Source organism: Falco punctatus, assembly GCF_963210335.1.
Source record: "Falco punctatus genome assembly, chromosome: 11".
Classification (NCBI taxonomy): Eukaryota; Metazoa; Chordata; class Aves; order Falconiformes; family Falconidae; genus Falco; species Falco punctatus.
The window spans coordinates 16,292,941-16,312,247 of NC_137591.1; the positions used below are offsets into that span (position 1 = coordinate 16,292,941).

General features: G+C 36.9%; 1 protein-coding gene across 11 annotated transcripts in view; it reads right to left on the reverse strand.

Moving 5' to 3' along the window:
* TTLL7 (tubulin tyrosine ligase like 7) overlaps positions 1–19,307 on the reverse strand; it is a 75,163-nt gene that overhangs the window by 24,937 nt on the left and 30,919 nt on the right. For 10 of the 11 annotated variants that reach the window (XR_013931079.1, XM_080406527.1, XM_080406519.1 and 7 more), the window contains 6 exons: positions 18,221–18,385; positions 17,255–17,413; positions 4,824–4,918; positions 3,984–4,131; positions 3,830–3,903; positions 591–726 (listed from right to left, as the gene is read on the reverse strand). Coding sequence is in view for 10 of the 11 variants with exons in the window: in XM_080406527.1 (XP_080262653.1) it covers positions 591–726; positions 3,830–3,903; positions 3,984–4,131; positions 4,824–4,918; positions 17,255–17,413; positions 18,221–18,385 (777 nt within the window). In the remaining variant the exon portion in view is untranslated. The remainder of the gene's footprint in view (positions 1–590; positions 727–3,829; positions 3,904–3,983; positions 4,132–4,823; positions 4,919–17,254; positions 17,414–18,220; positions 18,386–19,307) is intronic. The other variant, XM_080406520.1, reaches the window with a different exon arrangement.

Genomic DNA, 19,307 nt, shown 5'->3' on the forward strand with positions numbered 1-19,307 from the left:
TTTATTAAAGACAAAAGTTTGACGAAAGAGTTGAGCAAAGATTCCTGTAAAACTGCTGGATTATGCCAACTACAAACATGGGAATTTTTTTCTCAGATTTCAAATTAAACCACGTTAGTTGGTTATTGTAAATATAGCCACTGTCCTACTGTCTCTGACTACACAAGTAGGCAATGAGGCAGAGTTTTTGAATGCCTTAAACTACTGGAGCTGGTTTTATGACATCTCTTGTTCTAGTCCATACAAGTGGATGAATAGGCTGGGGACATTACTGGAGGAAGAAGGAGGCAATTACCAGCTCAAAAGCAGTTTCTGCCAACCTCTGGTTTGGCCAGGGGTAAGGCTGAGGATCAGGGAAATGGTAAAGTAGCTTAAAGCCATCTAGCCTGTCTCCACCCTGGGTCCACTGCAGTTCATCCAGATTCAAGGATCTGGCCCACAAGCTGCACAAAGAATAATAATAAAATGATGGAAACATTATCAAATGCTATTTATTAGCCATCACACATGATTATCATGAAACTAATCCACGAGGTCATGAATTCAAAGATAAATAAGTCCTAAAGCCAATACATCTTGTGCTTCAGTACCTTCATTCTTTTTAAAGGGTTATTCATTTCCCGCTGAAGTGAAGCTGCTCTCCCAGCAAGAAACGTCTGGAAAGCAGTAGCTAACAAACTCTCATACTTTTCAAGTAATGTCTTATCATCAGGAGGGTAAATTCGCCTAAAAGTGGGGAAAAAAACCCTGAGTTTAATATAGAAACTGAGCTATTTATCACACTAGGAACAAAAGCAATGCAGCTAATTCACAGTCTCTTCTATAATACGTGCACATCCCACCTATAATAATTTTATAATATCATATCATAAAACATATACTCTGGACATTGCTCTAATTTTAACCCAGTGAACACATTCCTGTTTAAACCAGCAGTTAGCTAGTCAAAAGAAATATTATGCAGGTCATTCCAGAGATATACCAAAACTCTGTTTTGCAGTACTCTGAAATTTCAGTGGGCGTGAATGATGCATGCAGGTGTGAATGATTCTATTAACAAAATATTGCATGTAAAATGCAGAGCCACAAAGTAACCTGTATTAGCAATAACAGGACACAAAACAGTGAAAATCTGAGCAATTGCTTGGAGTTAATGGGCATGAAGTAACTTAAAGATGAATATGTCCTGCACTTGAATACTGAATCCACCAAAATAATGAATGGGAAGAAATAGATACTATAAGGAAAAAAAAAAGGTTTTCTGGTACACAGATGTACAGGGTTACTCTTATTTTCCATTAGAGCAGCTATGCCATTAATCTCTAAAATCACAGCTAACGAGATTATGACAATACGAGAAGCAGGACTTGATGATTTGTTCATAATCATCAAGCAACAATGGGCTTTGAAGAAAACCACTTCAATCCATTTGTCATGAATGCCTGAAAAACAGCCAGAAATTATAAAGATGGAAGACTAATTTCTAGCATATTGTAAGGAATAACCCATAAGTTCATTCTGCCTGCACTGCGCAAAGCTTAGGTACCATTCATATATTGACTGGAACTATGTGACTTCTATGTTTTTGTGGATCTTTCCTGAACTTTATACAAGGTTCTTTCTCCTTCTTCCTTTTCAGTCTTTTCCTCCTTGAAAATGTATCTTCCTTGATTATTTTGTTGCAATATAAAAAGGATGGTTGTGAACCTATTAGTCTCGGGGCCATTCCAGGGCAAAATGAAGATGGTTCTAGTTTGCATAAAACACCTGTAGGAGATCTAATCTAGTTGCAGTCAACACTTCTTAATGGTGTTGATTCTACTGCTGAAAAGTGCCACAGAACAATACTTTAAAGAAAGGATACTCATTTTAATATATGTAGAAATACACTGCATCTAAAGGCCATTTCAGTCATACACATCCTCATAAATTCACAAAAGCCTGAAAGCATGGCCCCTACTTCGACTGCCCAGGACTCCTACTGGAATCAGTGGGCTAACTGTGCTTGCAGACAGACAGGAGACTAAGCCAGCTGCTGAACTGGCATCCATAGATTCAACCAAAGCCTGCTGAGGTCAACTGAGATTTCTCTGGATTTTTATTCAGAAAACAATAATAATCAATGCAGCAATACTAGCACTCAAAATTTCCATGATTCTATGGCAATGCATGGCAGAAGCTAGTCCTGCTTTGCATGAAAACATCACAAGGAGAAAATACTGCATAAAGCTCAAATAAAATTCCTCTGCATCTCTAGCCAAGATTCCCTTACTTCTGAGGCTCTGCTGATTCTTCAGCCTTTTTGCAAACACATGGTAATAAGAAAACACAAAGTTGTTTTGCCCTTTTACATGCACATTGCTCATGAAATGACACTTTTTCCTGAGGAAGAAAAAGAAAAAAAAAAGTGTGTGTATATGTATTGATTTACATTAACCAAAAAGCTAAATAAAGAGAACGTTTGGCTCATTTTCAGTCAAGAACTGAATAAGCAACCTAAAATGTGATCAGTTAAAAAGTTAGACTTTAAAGTTGTCAAAAAACCAAAGTGTATTAAAGCATCATGATGATTCTCGTTCTTATAGTTTAAGCAGCTTGAAAATAACTGCTTCAGTGTGGGGGTTTTTTGATGCACTAGTTCAGCTCCACATATGTCAGGAAAGGATGTAATTAAAATGGAATGTTACAAAGAAAGACTTTTTGTAAGCAAAATGTTAATTCATCAAAAATGAAAATTTCACAGAAACATCTATCTATTTAAATGAGAACTTTACTGGGAATTACAGAACATCTGCTCAAAAAAGCAGAGATGAAGAACAGCAGTAAAGGCATTCTGACTAATTCAGAATAAAAGATGTGAACTCAGACCTCCCACATCCTGGACAAATGTTATAAAGAGTGGGTAAATCTCTTCCTAGCTGTACTCTGTTCCCTTTTGCCAAATATTCATAGGCTTGCTTTCACTTCTCATTGAAGCAAGTATCAAGAAATAATAACAAAAACATCACACACAAAAAATCTTGTTTTTTGGCCAATGTCTATTATAACCAACAAGTTAAAGCTTCCTTTTGAACATATATTTCCAAGGAATCTGAAGACACTTAAGTGTAAGCCTACTAAGATCCAAAATCAAAGTGCAGAAATATGAATATAGTATTTCAAATGCCATCCTATCAAAAATTATGGAAGCATTAATAATGTTTCAAAACTTTTAGCAAGCCTCATAAATAACATTTATTTTTTTTTAAATAGGGGAATACTCACATCCCTATATTGCCCCCACCCTAGAGATAAGATTCATCATATGTGATTATAGAACAGATTCACAATGACAGCATGGTTCCTGATACGCTGAATATGAACAATCAAGTCTTTCAAGCAAATATCTTGCACAAACACTAGAGTGACTGATGTCTTATAAATTCCTAAATACGTGCAACAATTTGGAATCAAAAAAAGAACTATCTGAAAAAAATACTTTACTACATGATGTACATGTATATATTGTCTATAAATACCGACACATGTATATATTTTAACAGGCTTTGGAGAAACCATTCTTTCAAATATAGCAGAGATTAAGAGAATAAATATTGAGAAGCACATTTCCATTTGTATTTTTGGAAAAAAAAAAAAACAAAACCAAACCAATTTGGAATCAAAAAAAGAACTATCTGAAAAAAATACTTTACTACATGATGTACATGTATATATTGTCTATAAATACCAACACAATTTTGGCAGAAAACTATCTACCACAAACACTTGTTTCCATTATTCCCAAAGAATGCACTGAATACTTCCTACTAATACAGTCAAAAATAGTTACCTGTAGTTCCCCATGTGTCTATTTTCATGCTCCTCTTTGGAAATCTGTTTACGTACTTGTGCAAGTCTTTCCTTCTACAAATCAAGAAAACAAGACAATTAAAACCAAGAGCACAAGCCATGGGCAAGAAACAGCACATTTTCTTCCTTCCTACCAGTTCTTCTTTTCTCCTTTCCAGTGTATGGCGCTGCTTCTCCCAGTCTGAGGAACCTGGCAACAGTTTTTTCATTGAACCTTGACCATACAGTCTTTTTTGAGCCTCAGCCTTCTGTTGAGCTAAATTTCTCCTTTTATCACTTGTCCTGAAACACAGATGATATTAAAATATGTCAATCCAATGTAGCTGAGATGAGATGCACTTTCATCTCAAGTACATTATTTGTATTTTCCAGTCAGTCATGTGCAGGTTACGATATAAATTCAGGACTGAAACATTCATTAGGAATTTTTTAAAAATATCAACTTCTATGGCTACAATATTTTCATACTTTTAGATGTACTTTAATGACTCTGTACTGTAATTTAATGTATCCTTTTGGCTATATCTATTTGCCTGAAATGTAGATTTTTTCCAACATATCCCAATGACAAAGTTTTCTTGCAGAGGGGTATAGCTTCTGACCGTATGTCAAACTAAAGCAAACTAAAGCAAATTTCCTGTGTGGCCACATGCCCAAGACTGCACTCATATTCCCACTTTGTGACCTGTTTGAAAAGTCATTTAAAATATATGTACGAAAATTACTATTAAATAAAAATAAATAAATAAAAATAAAAAACTCCCATTTTTTGCAAGCACATGAGCAAAAAGAAAAAATATTTTTGGGTTAATTTCAATAGCAAAACTGACAGCAAGGGAAACATTTAAGTTTTGAAAATATGAAGATGAAAAAAAAGGTTTTCATTTTCTAGTCCAGTTCAAACTTTAAAAAATAAATAAATAAATCAAAGCAACAGAAAGACAGCCAGATTGTAGAAAGGAGGACAAGTTTACCGTATGTTGAGAAGCTTTAATGCATTTAGCAGAACGCCTTTTTTTACATCATAGTCTATTTTTTGATCAGTTCCAAAGCTTGGGGCACGATTAATCTGAAAAAATGAGATACAGAAGACTCAGGAACGTTCAGGTTCACTAGGAACACATCTATTTTAACAGGCTTTGGAGAAACCATTCTTTCAAATATAGCAGAGATTATTAAGACAATAAATGTTGAGAAGCTCATTTCCATTTGTATTTTTGAAAAAAAAAAAAAAAACCCAACAATTTGGAATAAAAAAAAAAAACTATCTGAAAAAAATACTTTACTACATGATGTACATGTATATATTGTCTATAAATACCTACACATGTATATATTTTAACAGGCTTTGGAGAAACCATTCTTTCAAATATACCAGAGATTAAGAGAATAAATGTTGAGAAGCTCATTTCCATTTGTATTTAAAAAAAAAAATAATAGAAAGGGTATTGAGTATCACAGATATCGGGAGGCAGGAGATGTACCTTTCAGCCACCAAGTTATCCAGACACTTAAAATGAACACCATCAAGTACTGGCACTGTGAATCCAGTCTGATTTATTCTTGCTTACTGCAACCAGAAAATTTACCATGCAAAGTGTTGTTAAACACATTGTAACAGACCATGTGCCATGCTATGGTAGTCCAGCACAAGAAGAGTTAAATTCTTTCCTAGTTCCCCGTCTGAAAGCAACTTTGAACAATTCTCTAAACAGTAACAACTATATAAGGACAGAAAAAGGCTCTAATTCAAGGTCTTCTCAAGTGTATTTAAATAACTATTCAGATACACTTTACAGCAACACCTAGAGATGTAAGTTATTAAATCAGTAAATACTGTGAAAACATAAAATAATTAATAGTCTCAGTAACAAAAAGCTTATAAACTATGTACAAAATAAGAGATTAAAAATGTTACCGTAAGTATAGAGGAACAAGGGAAATGCAACTGGGAACAAGTGAGAGTCAATCACACGCTTAACAGCCAGGAGTCTCAACCAACCGCCACATAACCACTGCCACGCTTTGGAGCCCCTGCAGAAGAACTGCAGTTTTCAGAAAGCTTTGAGCGGGGATAATGAAGTAGCTGCATCAGCATTTCTAGCAACACCTTCCAGGCTGGTATAAAAATGTATGCATGAGCAATGGGTGCTACTGAGAGGCAGGAATCTCACCTTGATAGTGAATGGGCAGTGCTGGTTACAGAAGGGACAGAGCTTCAGAAATGAAAACGAACACCTTGTGCCCCACACAAGTAAAAAGTGCAATACAGTTAGTATGCTCAAAGCAGAGAGCAAAACCAGGTCATTAAAATTCTGGTTTAACACTTCAGATACATTAGAGCATCTTAGAGCCTCTGCCGTTGTGGGACAAAACTATTCTGGCTGGGGTGAGCCACCAACTGCCCTGTTGCTGAGCCCCAGATGCCCCATCACTTATGCTTTTAGCCAAAGGGTACCTCTTGGTTTTAAGAATCAGCTTGTTCGCTGGTTTTGCTGACAGGTTGGCAAGTGCAAAATGAGATCTGATGTTGAAAGACAATTCATGAAAATTCGGCAGAAATGATGAAAAAGTATATACATATTCTTTTCTGGAAGACTGTCATCCAAGTATTTAATTGACCAATCTCCCTAGACTGATGTGTTCATCTCCTATCACATCCCAAGGGCTCAATTTTTTTTCTTCCGTACTGTGATAGTACAAACATTTATTGACATCCGTTGTTTTATAAATGCGAACATTCCACTTCCAGCTAAGCAAACATGTAGACATTTAGAGAAACAAACACAAGGATTAAAACCCAGTTCTCCGACATTTTATTGGAGAATACTGGCAGTTGATGAGACCACAGACACAACGCATCTTATTTTCAATGTGAAGTTTAAACAAAACACTTTCACTAGAGCTGCATTGATTAAATGCAGTTGATAACTGAAAAAAAAGTTGAAAATAATTATGATCTTGTCTATATTGTCTAATCCTGGAAGAATTTATGTATGTTTAAAAAGATATGCATGAAGATCCAATACAGAGCCTTTTGCTTCAGTCCAGCAAATACCTAAGTATGCAAAAAGCTCACTGGACTGAAAACAGAGACATAAAAGCAAGCCTCAACTCCTTATTCAGGAGAAATGTTAGGTATTGAAGAAAATTATATCTGTACCATGTATTGACTTTTTTTCTTACTCCATACAAACATGTAGCAACTAACAATATTCTACTTCAAAATAATGTTTTTGCATGCATTACAAATGAACAGACAGAAATACAATTATTAAAACCTTCAACAGATTAATTTCTAATTTTTTATGTACACTGAATCCTTAAATCCAGTGAGACTGCAGTTAGATACAGGGACTTATTTGGAATGTGTGAAATGTTGTGTTGGCCCAATACTGAATTCCTAGAGATGCACACACATGCTCACACAGCATTGAAGCATCCAGCTTGAGAGCATACAAAGTATACACTGTTGTATTTATGTTTGGTTTAGGTACTTCCTAGATTTACAACAATTTGAAGTATATTGTTGGGCATATATTCTGCATTAATAAAAATGTTATAAATATGTGTTAATTATATGAGCACCAGCGAGAATTAACACCATGAAAAGTGTACAACAGCTTAAATAACAGTTTCTTTCCTACTGGGTGAATTTTGCCAAAAATCTACATCTGGCACTTCTGAACAAACAAAACCATACTGACTGTGTTTATTAAGCAGAAAATTAAAAAAGATATAAGAAGGAATGTGAAATGCTATTATGAAGCAAAATAGCAAAATGCTATTATGAGACATTACGCAATCACTGCGTTAAATTAACGCGGCCATTTAAGAGGCTGAAAAGCTATGGCATGCATAGCTGAAACTGGAGCACTACTGTATCACCCACATTTTTTGACATACCATTCCTGACTAATGTTTGAAACCCCAATCCTACTGTGACTTCAAACCTGAAGAGTAACCATAGGGGCAGTAAAAACAGTGATCCAGTTCTGGATAGCTACCGCAAACTTGGCTTGGTGGAATATCTTTCACATAGCAGTAGATGCAGGTCCAGTACAAACAAAATCCATGCAAACAGAAAGTTAATACATAGAAAGCAGGTGTGAATTTAAAGTTCATTAGATACTCCACATTAACTTTCTATGTGTATACTTGAACTGTCTCTTGATTTAGTATGACTATGTGCAAGGATGCTTCACTAACAAACTTTTCTCTTTAATCTTCTTCATCTGTTCCATGCATCTCCCTTCTCACAACAGAAACTTCAAGAGGCAGTCTTGACAGCTGACCTTTTTTTTTTTGACCAGCCAAAAGTTTACTTGCCACTAAGTGTAGATGGAGTTATGGAAGGTACAAAAATGCGGAATATCTTCATCCAGCATTGCTACCCAAAACTTCATAACCTGAACCAACTGCCTAAGTTTCTGATGTGCAAAATGACCCATACCCTTGGGGTAAATCTGCAAGTAATCATAATTAAGTCAAAAAACAAAGGGTTTAATCCACAAATAACATTTTTAGAAGAGAAAAACTCTCTTCAATGCCAGGAAAAAAAAAATGCAGCAGATAATCTAATCTCTAGAGCATACAGACAATGTGCTCCCTGCAAAGAGCAGAAATAACTGGAGACCACAACATTTTACAGTCTCACCACACAATACCTTTTCAATGCTCCACTCAGTTGTTCTCAGAGGTTACTAATGCCTTTTTCCTTAACAGTGTCTTCATGCTATAGACTACCTGGGACATCACTCAAAAGAATAAAATAATTACATGCTTGATCTAGCTGAATATCTTCCACGATCAGCACTACTCTTAAACTAGCAGCTAAGCGGTTGAATCTACTCATGACAGATTTTATAACACTAATTTTGGAGTTATGGCAGTGTCATGCCTTAGGTTTCTTTAGGAAGTTTGAAGTTTTGAAGATAGTTTATCCAATCTGTTGTATACAACAATGCACAGAAAAGAAAACCTGCTTGATAAACAAATACATTATTCCTCTATATAGATTCCTGGACATAATGCTTCCCACATCTATTATTTTTACAATAGCACAGTTTTATCTCCCAAATACCTGCTTTACTGGTGATGATACTTTACTTTCTACAACTTTTCAATAGATATAGAACTCAACTTGCCCACATAAATTTTTAATTCCTCCAACTGAAATCTTCAATTTTGGTTTCATAATTAAAATTTCACTGAATAGAGCACATACAATTAATCAAACTTCTTGTAAGCACAGCAGTTGTATAGCCCAGTGTATTTCATAATTACATACTTGCCAGTACAGGACCTCATATCTCTAATGCTTAAATTCAGAAGCATAAGTTGAGGTACCTCCTGTGAAGGCTCCTATCCAGTCACACTTGCAAAGGATTCTGATTCTACAAAAATTAAAATCTGTAAATGTGTAAGATACACCATTTTCTTCTTCACCAAGACATAGGATAAATTTCAGCCTCACATTTCACCAAAACAGTCAAAGAGCATATTCTCACCTCCCACTGCTGCAGCCTATTAGCATGGAGTAGGAAAAGAAATTTTCCACTGTCACACATACCTATTAAAAAACCCTTTCAAATATAAAGAGAGATTATATGAATGTTTTTATAAACCAAAAATCAATGGAATAAAATGTTACCTCCTTTCAATAACAGGGATTTAATACATGTTCAATCTGTACGACAGCATGAATATTTTGGAAATGATCTCATTCTTTATTAAAGTAATTGAGATTGCTAGCAATAGAATACAAAAAGCAAAAGAAATTTCAAGCCATAAAAAATCCTATTACACAGAATGCTGTTAGTGGCTATCATTGAGCAGATCTTTGATTAGAGACAATCATGAAGTTCATTCTAATCATTCATTTCTAAAATTCACAATTGTGAGAGTGCTAACCGCCTTTTTCTCAGCTTAAGCAGAAGGTTGGTTTTCCATGGCAGCTTAAACTAAAACAAATCCAAGCTGTCATACTCTGCCTACTTCATTGTCTTGGCACTGGCATTCACAGAGAACAAGGAAGCTGATCCCAATGATCCACACAAAGATTAACCTCACCAAAAGTTACTTTTCCTTGGTCCTTGATCATCTCAGGAAGGACTCCTACAAGTACCAGTGCCATCGCAGGGAAGAGGGCAGGGAGCACACCTTCAACAAAGGAGGAGGGCAGAGACCTTCCAGTAGGTACATTGATCAGTTTAAGCACCACAGAACTGCCTCGTACAGGCAGTTCACATTTTACCTAGTCCGGTGCAACTGCAGGCTGCCACAAAGGTCTGGTGCTGTCCCCTTCTTAATGCTGCCTTCACGTCACTTCTCCCTTCCCCACACCAGACCAAGAGGTGTGCAGTCCCTGCGTGAGGAAGCTCTGCAGGCTGACTGACTGTAAAAGTATAGTTTGCTTGGAATGATAAATTACATGTTCATCCAAACAGCAACCAGAAACGTGACCGCCAGATAGATGCAAGTTGCTAGACCAGCATTTTGGGACACTGCTCACAGTAACACCGTATCATATGTTAAATCAAACTGCACTCTAACTCTTCATTCACTTGAAAAGTGTGAAGAGTAGGAGTTACACTGAAGGCAAATACTGAGTCAGTTAAAGCCCTGTGTGCTTAGTGGATTCACTGCTACTGTTTGAGAGCAAGAGAACCCATGGACAAGTGTCAGAGGGAAGAAAAAGCCAGCAGGCAGCAGGAGAAAGAACCCCAAAAATGGCTCTCCAAGGCAACAGAGGGAGAGGCCACCTGGGCACAAGAATCACTGAAACTGAGTTGTCTTTGTTATAAACAAATAGAATTAAAAAGAAGGAAAGGATTGAATGAAAGAGTCTCATCAGCTGCTCTTCCCAATGGTAACTGGAAAGATTCTAAACATTGCTAATCTCTTGGGTCAAGGGGCAACTGAGCTTTTACAGCTTTTTCTTTTAAACATATATACATATATATAAACTCACCACATAACTGAAATGCTGACCTTGCTGGAGACCATGGGAGGGCAGTATTAAAGGTGCTTTGTGCTCACCTAACTGATCATTACTGCCTGTGCACTGCTCCTTTGCTAACACTCCCTCATTGACTGTTGTAGAAGTTCTATGTGAAACAGACAGTTTTTACCGAAGAATAAAACAGGTGCTCGCTGTTGCAAACCTACAGAGAAAATAAGCTTTTCCTTTTCAAACTTACAACAAGCTGCAAAAGAGGTCTTAATGAAATGTTAGTTAAATCAATGTATATTTGAAAAATCCAATGCTTTTAGAGAGATGCATTTTCAGGTTTCATTATGTTTTTACTAACTCTTGGAAGTACAAGAAAGTAAACTTCCCATGCTTAAAATTTATATTTTCGAAGCTCAAATTCCTTTGTTAAAGTTATTAACATTACACCCAGAAATGGGTAGTTAACAATTCTGCTTTACACAATAATGTAACTATTATACTTTTCGTACTATTCTTATTTAGATTTCATATAACTTAAAGGGAGAGAACGAAGTGTGAATTGAGCACTTTGCAATAGAATAACAGTGCAGGCTGCTCACCCTGACACCAGAGATTTCTGTTGCAGTAAGAAACAACATGAATACTCAGGTTCTCTATGTATTTTTAAAAAGCTGAAATTTGATTTACAACATTTTTATGTATTTCGAAACATGCCAGAAAATGGAATAGTTTGAGGTTCTGTTCTCTTCAGAGCAGAGAAAACATCGTGGTCTGCTCAGTAGATATTTATATAATAAATACACATATTCTTGAAATAGCAGTCCAGGAGCTGTTGTTTGATCATGTTAGGTGGTGAACACTTCCTTCAAACAGAATGCTTTTAAATCCTCTTAACTTTTGTGACTGTTAAGAGCAATATGAATATCGCAGAGGATGTCTGTACCTTACAGAAGAACTTAAGATGCTCCCCATCAACTGTGAATATAATTCATGTGCTCTGTGGAAAGCTGACACAATAGGCAGCTGGCAGAATTTTTTGGTTTTAATGGTTCTAAATTACAAAGGAACAATAGCCAGCCTCACAGTAAAACCTAAATGGGCTTATACCTGTGTGGGAACCACAGAGGCATAATAAATTAGGGTGCTCACAAAGCCAGTTCAGCTACTTTTCAGATAAGAATCTCACTTTAAGTTCTCTGTATGAAGAAAAGTTTAAGTTTTTTCCCCTTAACAAGTAACTTGCAGCATAATTGCTTTGCATAGTCATCTATGCATTTATCAAGGCATCAGCAAAGGACATCTTTATCTATTCCAAAATAGTAACAGAAATCCCAAAAGATCATGAAGAAAGTTTTCCCAGGTGTTTTTTTCTCTTATTCTCTTTTTCTTCATTCAAACAACTTTCCCACATCATGTCCCTGATGTCAGCATTATTCCTGAATTTTCCCAGCCATTTCACTGTGCATCTCTGAGGAGCACCTGCCTTCTCTCAAAGCCCACTTCAGGTCTGCAGTTAGATCATAGAATATCGTCAAGTCCAACTCCTTGCTCCTCACAGACCACCTAAAACTAAACCATGTGACTAACAGTGTCATCCAGACAGTCCTCAAACTCTTGACAGGCTTGGTGCCATGACCACTTCCCTGGGAAGCCTATTCCACCGACCGACGACCCCCCCTGTGAAGAATCTTTTCCTAATGTCTAATCTGAACCTCCCCTGACACAGCCTCGTTCCATTTCCTTGTGTCCTATCGCTGGCCACCAGAGAGAGGAGATCAGCTCTTTCCCCTCCACTGCCCCCCTTGAGGAAGCTGCAGACTGTGATGAGGTCACCCCCCAGCCTTCTCTTCTCCAGGCTGAACAAGCCAAGTGGCCACAGGCACTCCTCATGAGTCTTGCCCTCGAGGCCTTTCACCATCTTGGTCACTCTCCTCTGGACACACTCTAATAATCTGAGGTCCTGATACTGAGGTGCCCAAAATGCACACAGCACTCGAGGTGGGGCCGCACCAGTGCGGCGTAGAGTGCCACAACCACCTCCCTCACCCAGCCATCTATGCTGTGCTTGATGCACCCCAGGACATGGCTGGCCCTTTTTGGTGCCAGGGCACACTGCTGGCTGATATTCAACCTGTCATCAACCCAAATCCCCACATCTCCTTCCACGGGGCTACTCCCCAGCCTCTTCATCCCTCCATTTGTACGTATAACCAGGATTACCACATGCCAGGTGAAAAATCCAGCACTTGCTCTTGTTAAATTTCATGCAGCTGGTGATTTCCCACAAAGCCCTCCCTTTCCAGGTGAAGTAAAATGAGTTCCCCCAGCTCCTCCTCATACAGCATGTCCTCCAGCCCTTTAAGTACCTTAGCACCTTTCTGCTAAAATCATTCCAGTTTGTCAATGTGTCTCCCTTACTCTGGGGCATAAAACTGGACAGAATATTCCAGATGTGGCCTCACAGGTGCCAAACAGATCATTGCCACCAACCTGCAGGTCCAGTTAGTTAACAACACTGTAAGTGCACGTTGACTCATGCTCCACACTTTGAGAGAGACAAGGTGTGACTGAATCTGGTTTATTTTGCTGAAGGTTGGTCATTTTCCACAAGCCACATTGCCGATTGAGATGCAGAACTTCATCTCAAACAGAAAAGATTACATTTATGCAGCAGCTTTATGAAAAATGGTATCACAGGAACAATTCAAGTGCCACCGAAATACAATGACATACACTTGAAATGTGTTTTCACATAGCTCTAGTCTTCGTAGTAGAAGAAATGCAAATACAATTACCCTAAATATTCAGCTGCTTGATATTGGCATGTAATTCTACTTATGTAAGGAGCTAAATACTGACTAGAACAAAGTGTCTTCTTTTGTCAGAATTTCATGGCTGAAAATATTGAGAAGTCTTGGGCAAAAACATAATGTTAAGAAAATTGCTTTTCCTTTCAAATACCCCTTTAAAAAAAGTATTATCCCTTATTTTTCATGTGGCTATGCCTTGTTTCCAGACAAGACATACGGTTGCTGACTAATCTGTAAGACAGTAATGTAGTAATCTTGATAACATATCAGTGATACTGTCACAATAGGTATTCACAATAACTGTACAAAGCATTGTACATGCATCTGCCAGCCAGGAAACAATTATTTGGATTCAATGACCCGAGAACCGGGACATACACATGACTAGATTGTGTTAATACAATGTTAGTATTTTTATCAGGAAGGCACATCTTTAAGATTATTGACAAAAAACAGGATTGTATGAGGGACCTCAAAAGTACAAGCAAACGATGATAGCAAAGGCTTTGAAAGTCCAGAGACTCTGAGAAGTACAACAATCGCAGTGGCCAGGTAGCGTTCACCACAGGAATGCAGCCTTGTGAACTAGATAACACTGGGTCTGGGGATAACAAAGAGAACACAGAGCAGAACTCGGGGAATGTAAAACAAACCATGGTAAAACTTGCAGATAATGCAAAGTTGCTGGCCAGCAAATGAACAGCCAGTAAGGCACTGGAGAGTGGCAGCAAATGAATAAAAATAACCCTAAGTGAAGCTAAGAGCAAATAGGGAGAAACCTTCACCATCAACAGCGTGTTCTTCCTGGTGAAGAACACAAGACACTGACAACTTGCTATCAGCTATTTGTTATAAGCTACCCAGGTTTTTTTTTGAGAAGTAGAACTCCCCTGCTCCTTGTTTGGATCCCCAGGGGCACAAGTAAGTGTAACACAAGAGAAAGGAGTAAATACCAGAAAGCTTGTGTATGTAAAAATAAAATTGAACTATTTTATTAACAGAAATTAGAAACTGGATACTTTGGCCTAAGATGTCCAAAGTCATCTTATCTGGACTGATAATAAATTGATTTGATTAGATTTTGCTAGTTCAGTAACACTAAATAATAAAATTGTGATCTGTATATAAGGTGAGTTTCTCTCACCCACATAAATCACAAGGGGAGTTGGGTACCCTGCACTTGAGGCAATTATTAAAATGTGACCTTCTCCAACAATCACAAATTTGTGATCTCAACTGGATATAATAAGGTTGAACAAGGCTGGAGTCCATCCAAGAACTTCAAGTGTATGATTCTCTCACTTACATAAAATAACATAGTTTGGAAAATTTGGTCAAAAGGCGTAAACCTAGATTTTCTGGGAACTGACAGGAGATCTAGGTAGTTGTTGCTACTCAGAAAGGATGGAGGCTGCTGGGACTGCACAGATGCTTGCCAGAAACATTTGGTGCCACAAGATGGCAATCATGCATTTCCCACAGCCCTCATTTCGATAGAAGGTTCCCGAAGTTCAGTACCATCAAGGAGCAGGAGAGCTACATAGCATGAAGGCAATATAAACAGAAGTCGTCTCAGGAAAGCAGAGTCATTATAATGTAGCACAATTTATTGCTTATAATAGTTTATTAACCTATCTTTATAACAGAAAATCTACATGAGGATGGAAACATGAGACTAGATTTACCATCCTAATCCTGTTTTGGCAATTTTCCTGTAACACTGGGAACATTTGGGGCTTTGTGATTAGTTCTTGTTACCAGTGTTAAAAAGAATGATTCACTCCCCTAAGGGGGTTTTGGCAAGATGGAAATGGTGGAAAGATAAAAGAGTAGAAAGCTGGGGAAGGAGCCAGAACTGTTGTTTTGTTGTGGGTTTTTTTTGGGGGGGAATAAATAATTATATATAAATATACATACATACACACACAGAGTATGTGTACTGTATATATATATACACACTGCATATTTGATCTTTACTATGCATATATAGTGTACATACTGTGTGTTTTTGGGAGTGCTGCAAAATACACGAACAAGCACAGTAGAAGTCAGTGGATGAGTATAAGAACTGAATTATTAAGTTTCAAAGTTTGAACTTTCTGTTAAGTTTAGTTCAATGTCTGGCAAAATAAGTTGAAGGATACCTATATCACCAAAAGCAGAAAAGGAAATAACTGGAATTCTGTATTTAAAAAAATAATAACCAGTTATGCAATTCTAAATCCTGAAGTATTCTCTAGCAACCCAAAATACCAGAGCACTTAATACTTTATGAGATCCCTCCATCATAAACAAGGAGTCTGGGATAGTATGATTCTCCTCTGAGACCCATTATCACAAATGGTGAATCAACTCTCCTAAAATCTCCATATTGCATGTAAAGGAGATAGAGGGGTATCCTGAACAGATTCACTACGCAGGTTGACTCACCATCTCTCCTAGAAGAGGTCTGTCACCATATGCTATAAAGCTGGACGAAATGCATACACAGACCAACTTCAGTCTGTACTTGAACAAATACAGACACTTATATGCAAGCTACAGGCAACCTATAGATAGATGATAATCTGGAAGTGTAAAGCTAAATCAAATGGACAGTGGGCTTTGCACAACAAGAACAGAAGATGTCAGTGTAGTACAGACAAAGTTCATGTCATGCGCTGCTTTTGGCTACCACGTCAAAGCCACCAAATATGTCTGTCTGCAGGGCAATAGTGAAGGAATTTTATTTTTCTAAATAAAATTATACTGAACTGCTGAGAGAAACAAGCACAACAAAACGCCTGTTGACAGTATTAATGGCCTGAGAAGAAAGCTATAATTCAGTAAATTGTGTACATTTTGCTCATCAGTAGGCAAATCATATTCATGATTTACTGTCAATAGACAGATTTTTAATACATTTTGCTTTTTTCCTCCCAACCATTTAACACAGTGACATAAGACAATCTGAAAAAAGGCAAGAACTTCATCTATACGTTATTAGTAGTGTAATTAAAGAGACACAATAGACAAACCTCAAACATTCCTGGTTGAAAATGTGTGCAAACACCACTTATGCTTAACTGTACCACTAATATATCAGAGGAGAAATGTTTCTTCCAGTCCATTCATGCCAATTCTTTGACAACATTTCATATATACTGAATTAGTTTCCTCTGTTTATGTGTGTTCTTTTAAAAGCCATGGGAGAAGAAAAGAACACAGGATGAAATTAATCCCCACCCCCCACACCCCACCCCCCCAAAAAAAAAAAATCATATATTCACAAAAGTTACCAGAGCCATATTACAGAGCCACACTCATGAAGGAAATCTATGTAGCATGCAATTGCTATTAATAAGACCCTTCAGTTAAAATAACACCCAGATCAACATCAAGTTTCTCATTAGAACTTTCAAAAACATCTGAAATGCAACATTCCTCCAGAAAAACAATTACCTTTACCTGAATCTCCAAAAATCACTGCAAGGCAGTGTTTCCACATGGATGCTGCAAGAAAAGCACCATCTATGTACTCTTCAACAGTACCTCCTGCAACGCACAGATTTTCTTTGGAGTTTTCTTACTTAGATATGGATTCAACTGGGGCTTAGTTAACTTTACTCTCAAAAATTTACATTTGTTTAAAGAGGTTTACCTCTAGGAGCCATGGTTTTAGTTTTCTGTCCAGCAGAATATCAAATCCCAGGACTTCAAAGCAGACACTGTCACTTCCTGGTGCTTGCCCTGGCCTGCACATGCGATAAGCATGAAGAACATGTGGCTCTGCAACTATGAGAGTCTTCACTACTAACTCCTGTAGGGATTTTTTTCAGAAAAATTCATCAGGAGAGAAGACACCAGTATATATTGAACTAATGTGTTTCACACTTCAGTTTTTTAAAATTCATTAAAGTATCTACTAAAAAAAAGAATTACCAAATAAATGGTCTATAATAGATAAACTATTCCTATGGAGTAACAGATATATTTTTTTTATATAGCTCTAGAGTATATTGTTATACTTTCCATAGCACACATACTTTTAGATATGTACTAATTTAAATACTAAAGACATATTGGGAATAAAGTATAGTATAGCCATTCTTCACCAATTTCATTTTGCAATATAATTTTCAATAAATAGTCTCAGGATCATACGCACAGATGGTGCCTAAGTTCTAACAATCTTAGGTCTATTCCTCAACTAAGGACACCCGTAACATAACCACTGACTTCAATGGCACAGGGTCCAGTCTACAGACTTATGCAACGCTGACTACAATTTTGTCAATATTCACACATAAAATTCACTTTATACTCTAAAAAAGCCTCCAAGAATTTAAATGGGTTGGTTCCTTTCTATCGTATTACTTATGTGAATAACTGTTTGAAAGGGCTTTTGTCCTTCAGAAAAAGTTTAACATTACATTTATAATCAGACTGAATTTAGTCTTTTAAAAAACATAATCATTTATAGTATGTCCTTTGTGGCATGCACTGCTGAGAATTTGGATTAGTAAAGTTTCAAAAATCATTCTGGATTCCAGTAAAGTGGGTGGAAGAAGCAATTAATTTTCTAAGAATACACAAAATAAAGAAAAGTGTATTAGCTTTATCTTACTGAAATATCACTCCAGAATTTGGAGACATCAAGATTATTTGTTTCTAGAAACTCAGTAAACCATTTTATGGAGCGTTTGCTTCCTTTGTCTTCTGTTTCATCCCGTTCAAAGTGTTCATTATGTTTATTGACAGAGTAGTTAGTCAGATGCATATACAATTGACTCTAAAAAAGGGAAAAAAGACATTACAAACACCTTAAATACAGCTCTAGAATGGTCAATTCAAAATAAATAAAAGAAAAAAATGCATTGAATCAATAATGATGTAGTCAAACAGTTTGTATTTGCAAATACACTATGTGCAGATTTAGTGGGTCTGATTCTTGGAGATTTCACCTACTGAACATTCTAGACTTCTTATAATAAAACCCGCACTCGTATTTAAACCAGCTGTAGTCAACTAATCTACCCCTCAACATCTGGTTAGGCAATATAATACAGCTGCCATTTTTACAGGTCTGTACATAAACTACCTAAAGAAGTGAAGAGGAATTATCATAACTTACAGAACGATTATATTCAATTTCATATAAAAACCGAACAATAAAGATGGTATTTGGAAGTGCAACTTTAAACATGCTAACACTCCAGCATCTGTTTCACAGAAAATCCCACATTTCAGTTTTCACTGTAGTTTATTTATGAGAAATGTTCTCCTGATAGCAGTACTTTATCTTTTACATATAAACTCATCTGCCATGTTGAACCTGCCAAAATTGCTCATTTTGACTGTCTGGTAGCCATACATCAGAGGGAGGTAAATTTCAAGATAGAGATTACATAAATGAGTGAGTGCTATAGTTCCTTTATGGAGCAAAATGTCACCAGCAATAGATTCATGTTACCAGTTGCATTAAAAAAAAAAAAACAATTGCCTTTCCAAGGCCAAATTATAAATCATTATTTATATATTTACATTGTCTCCCAGTACACATACTAATTCAGCTTTCCACTTGCACTACACCATGATGAGTGTCCTTATCACTGTGACAGTTCTCTGTCATGTTTATACCTTACTTGAGTTTAGTTGATATTCTAAGCTGACCATAAACTTTCTGTTCCAGCTCCTTTTCGATCAGCTAGCCA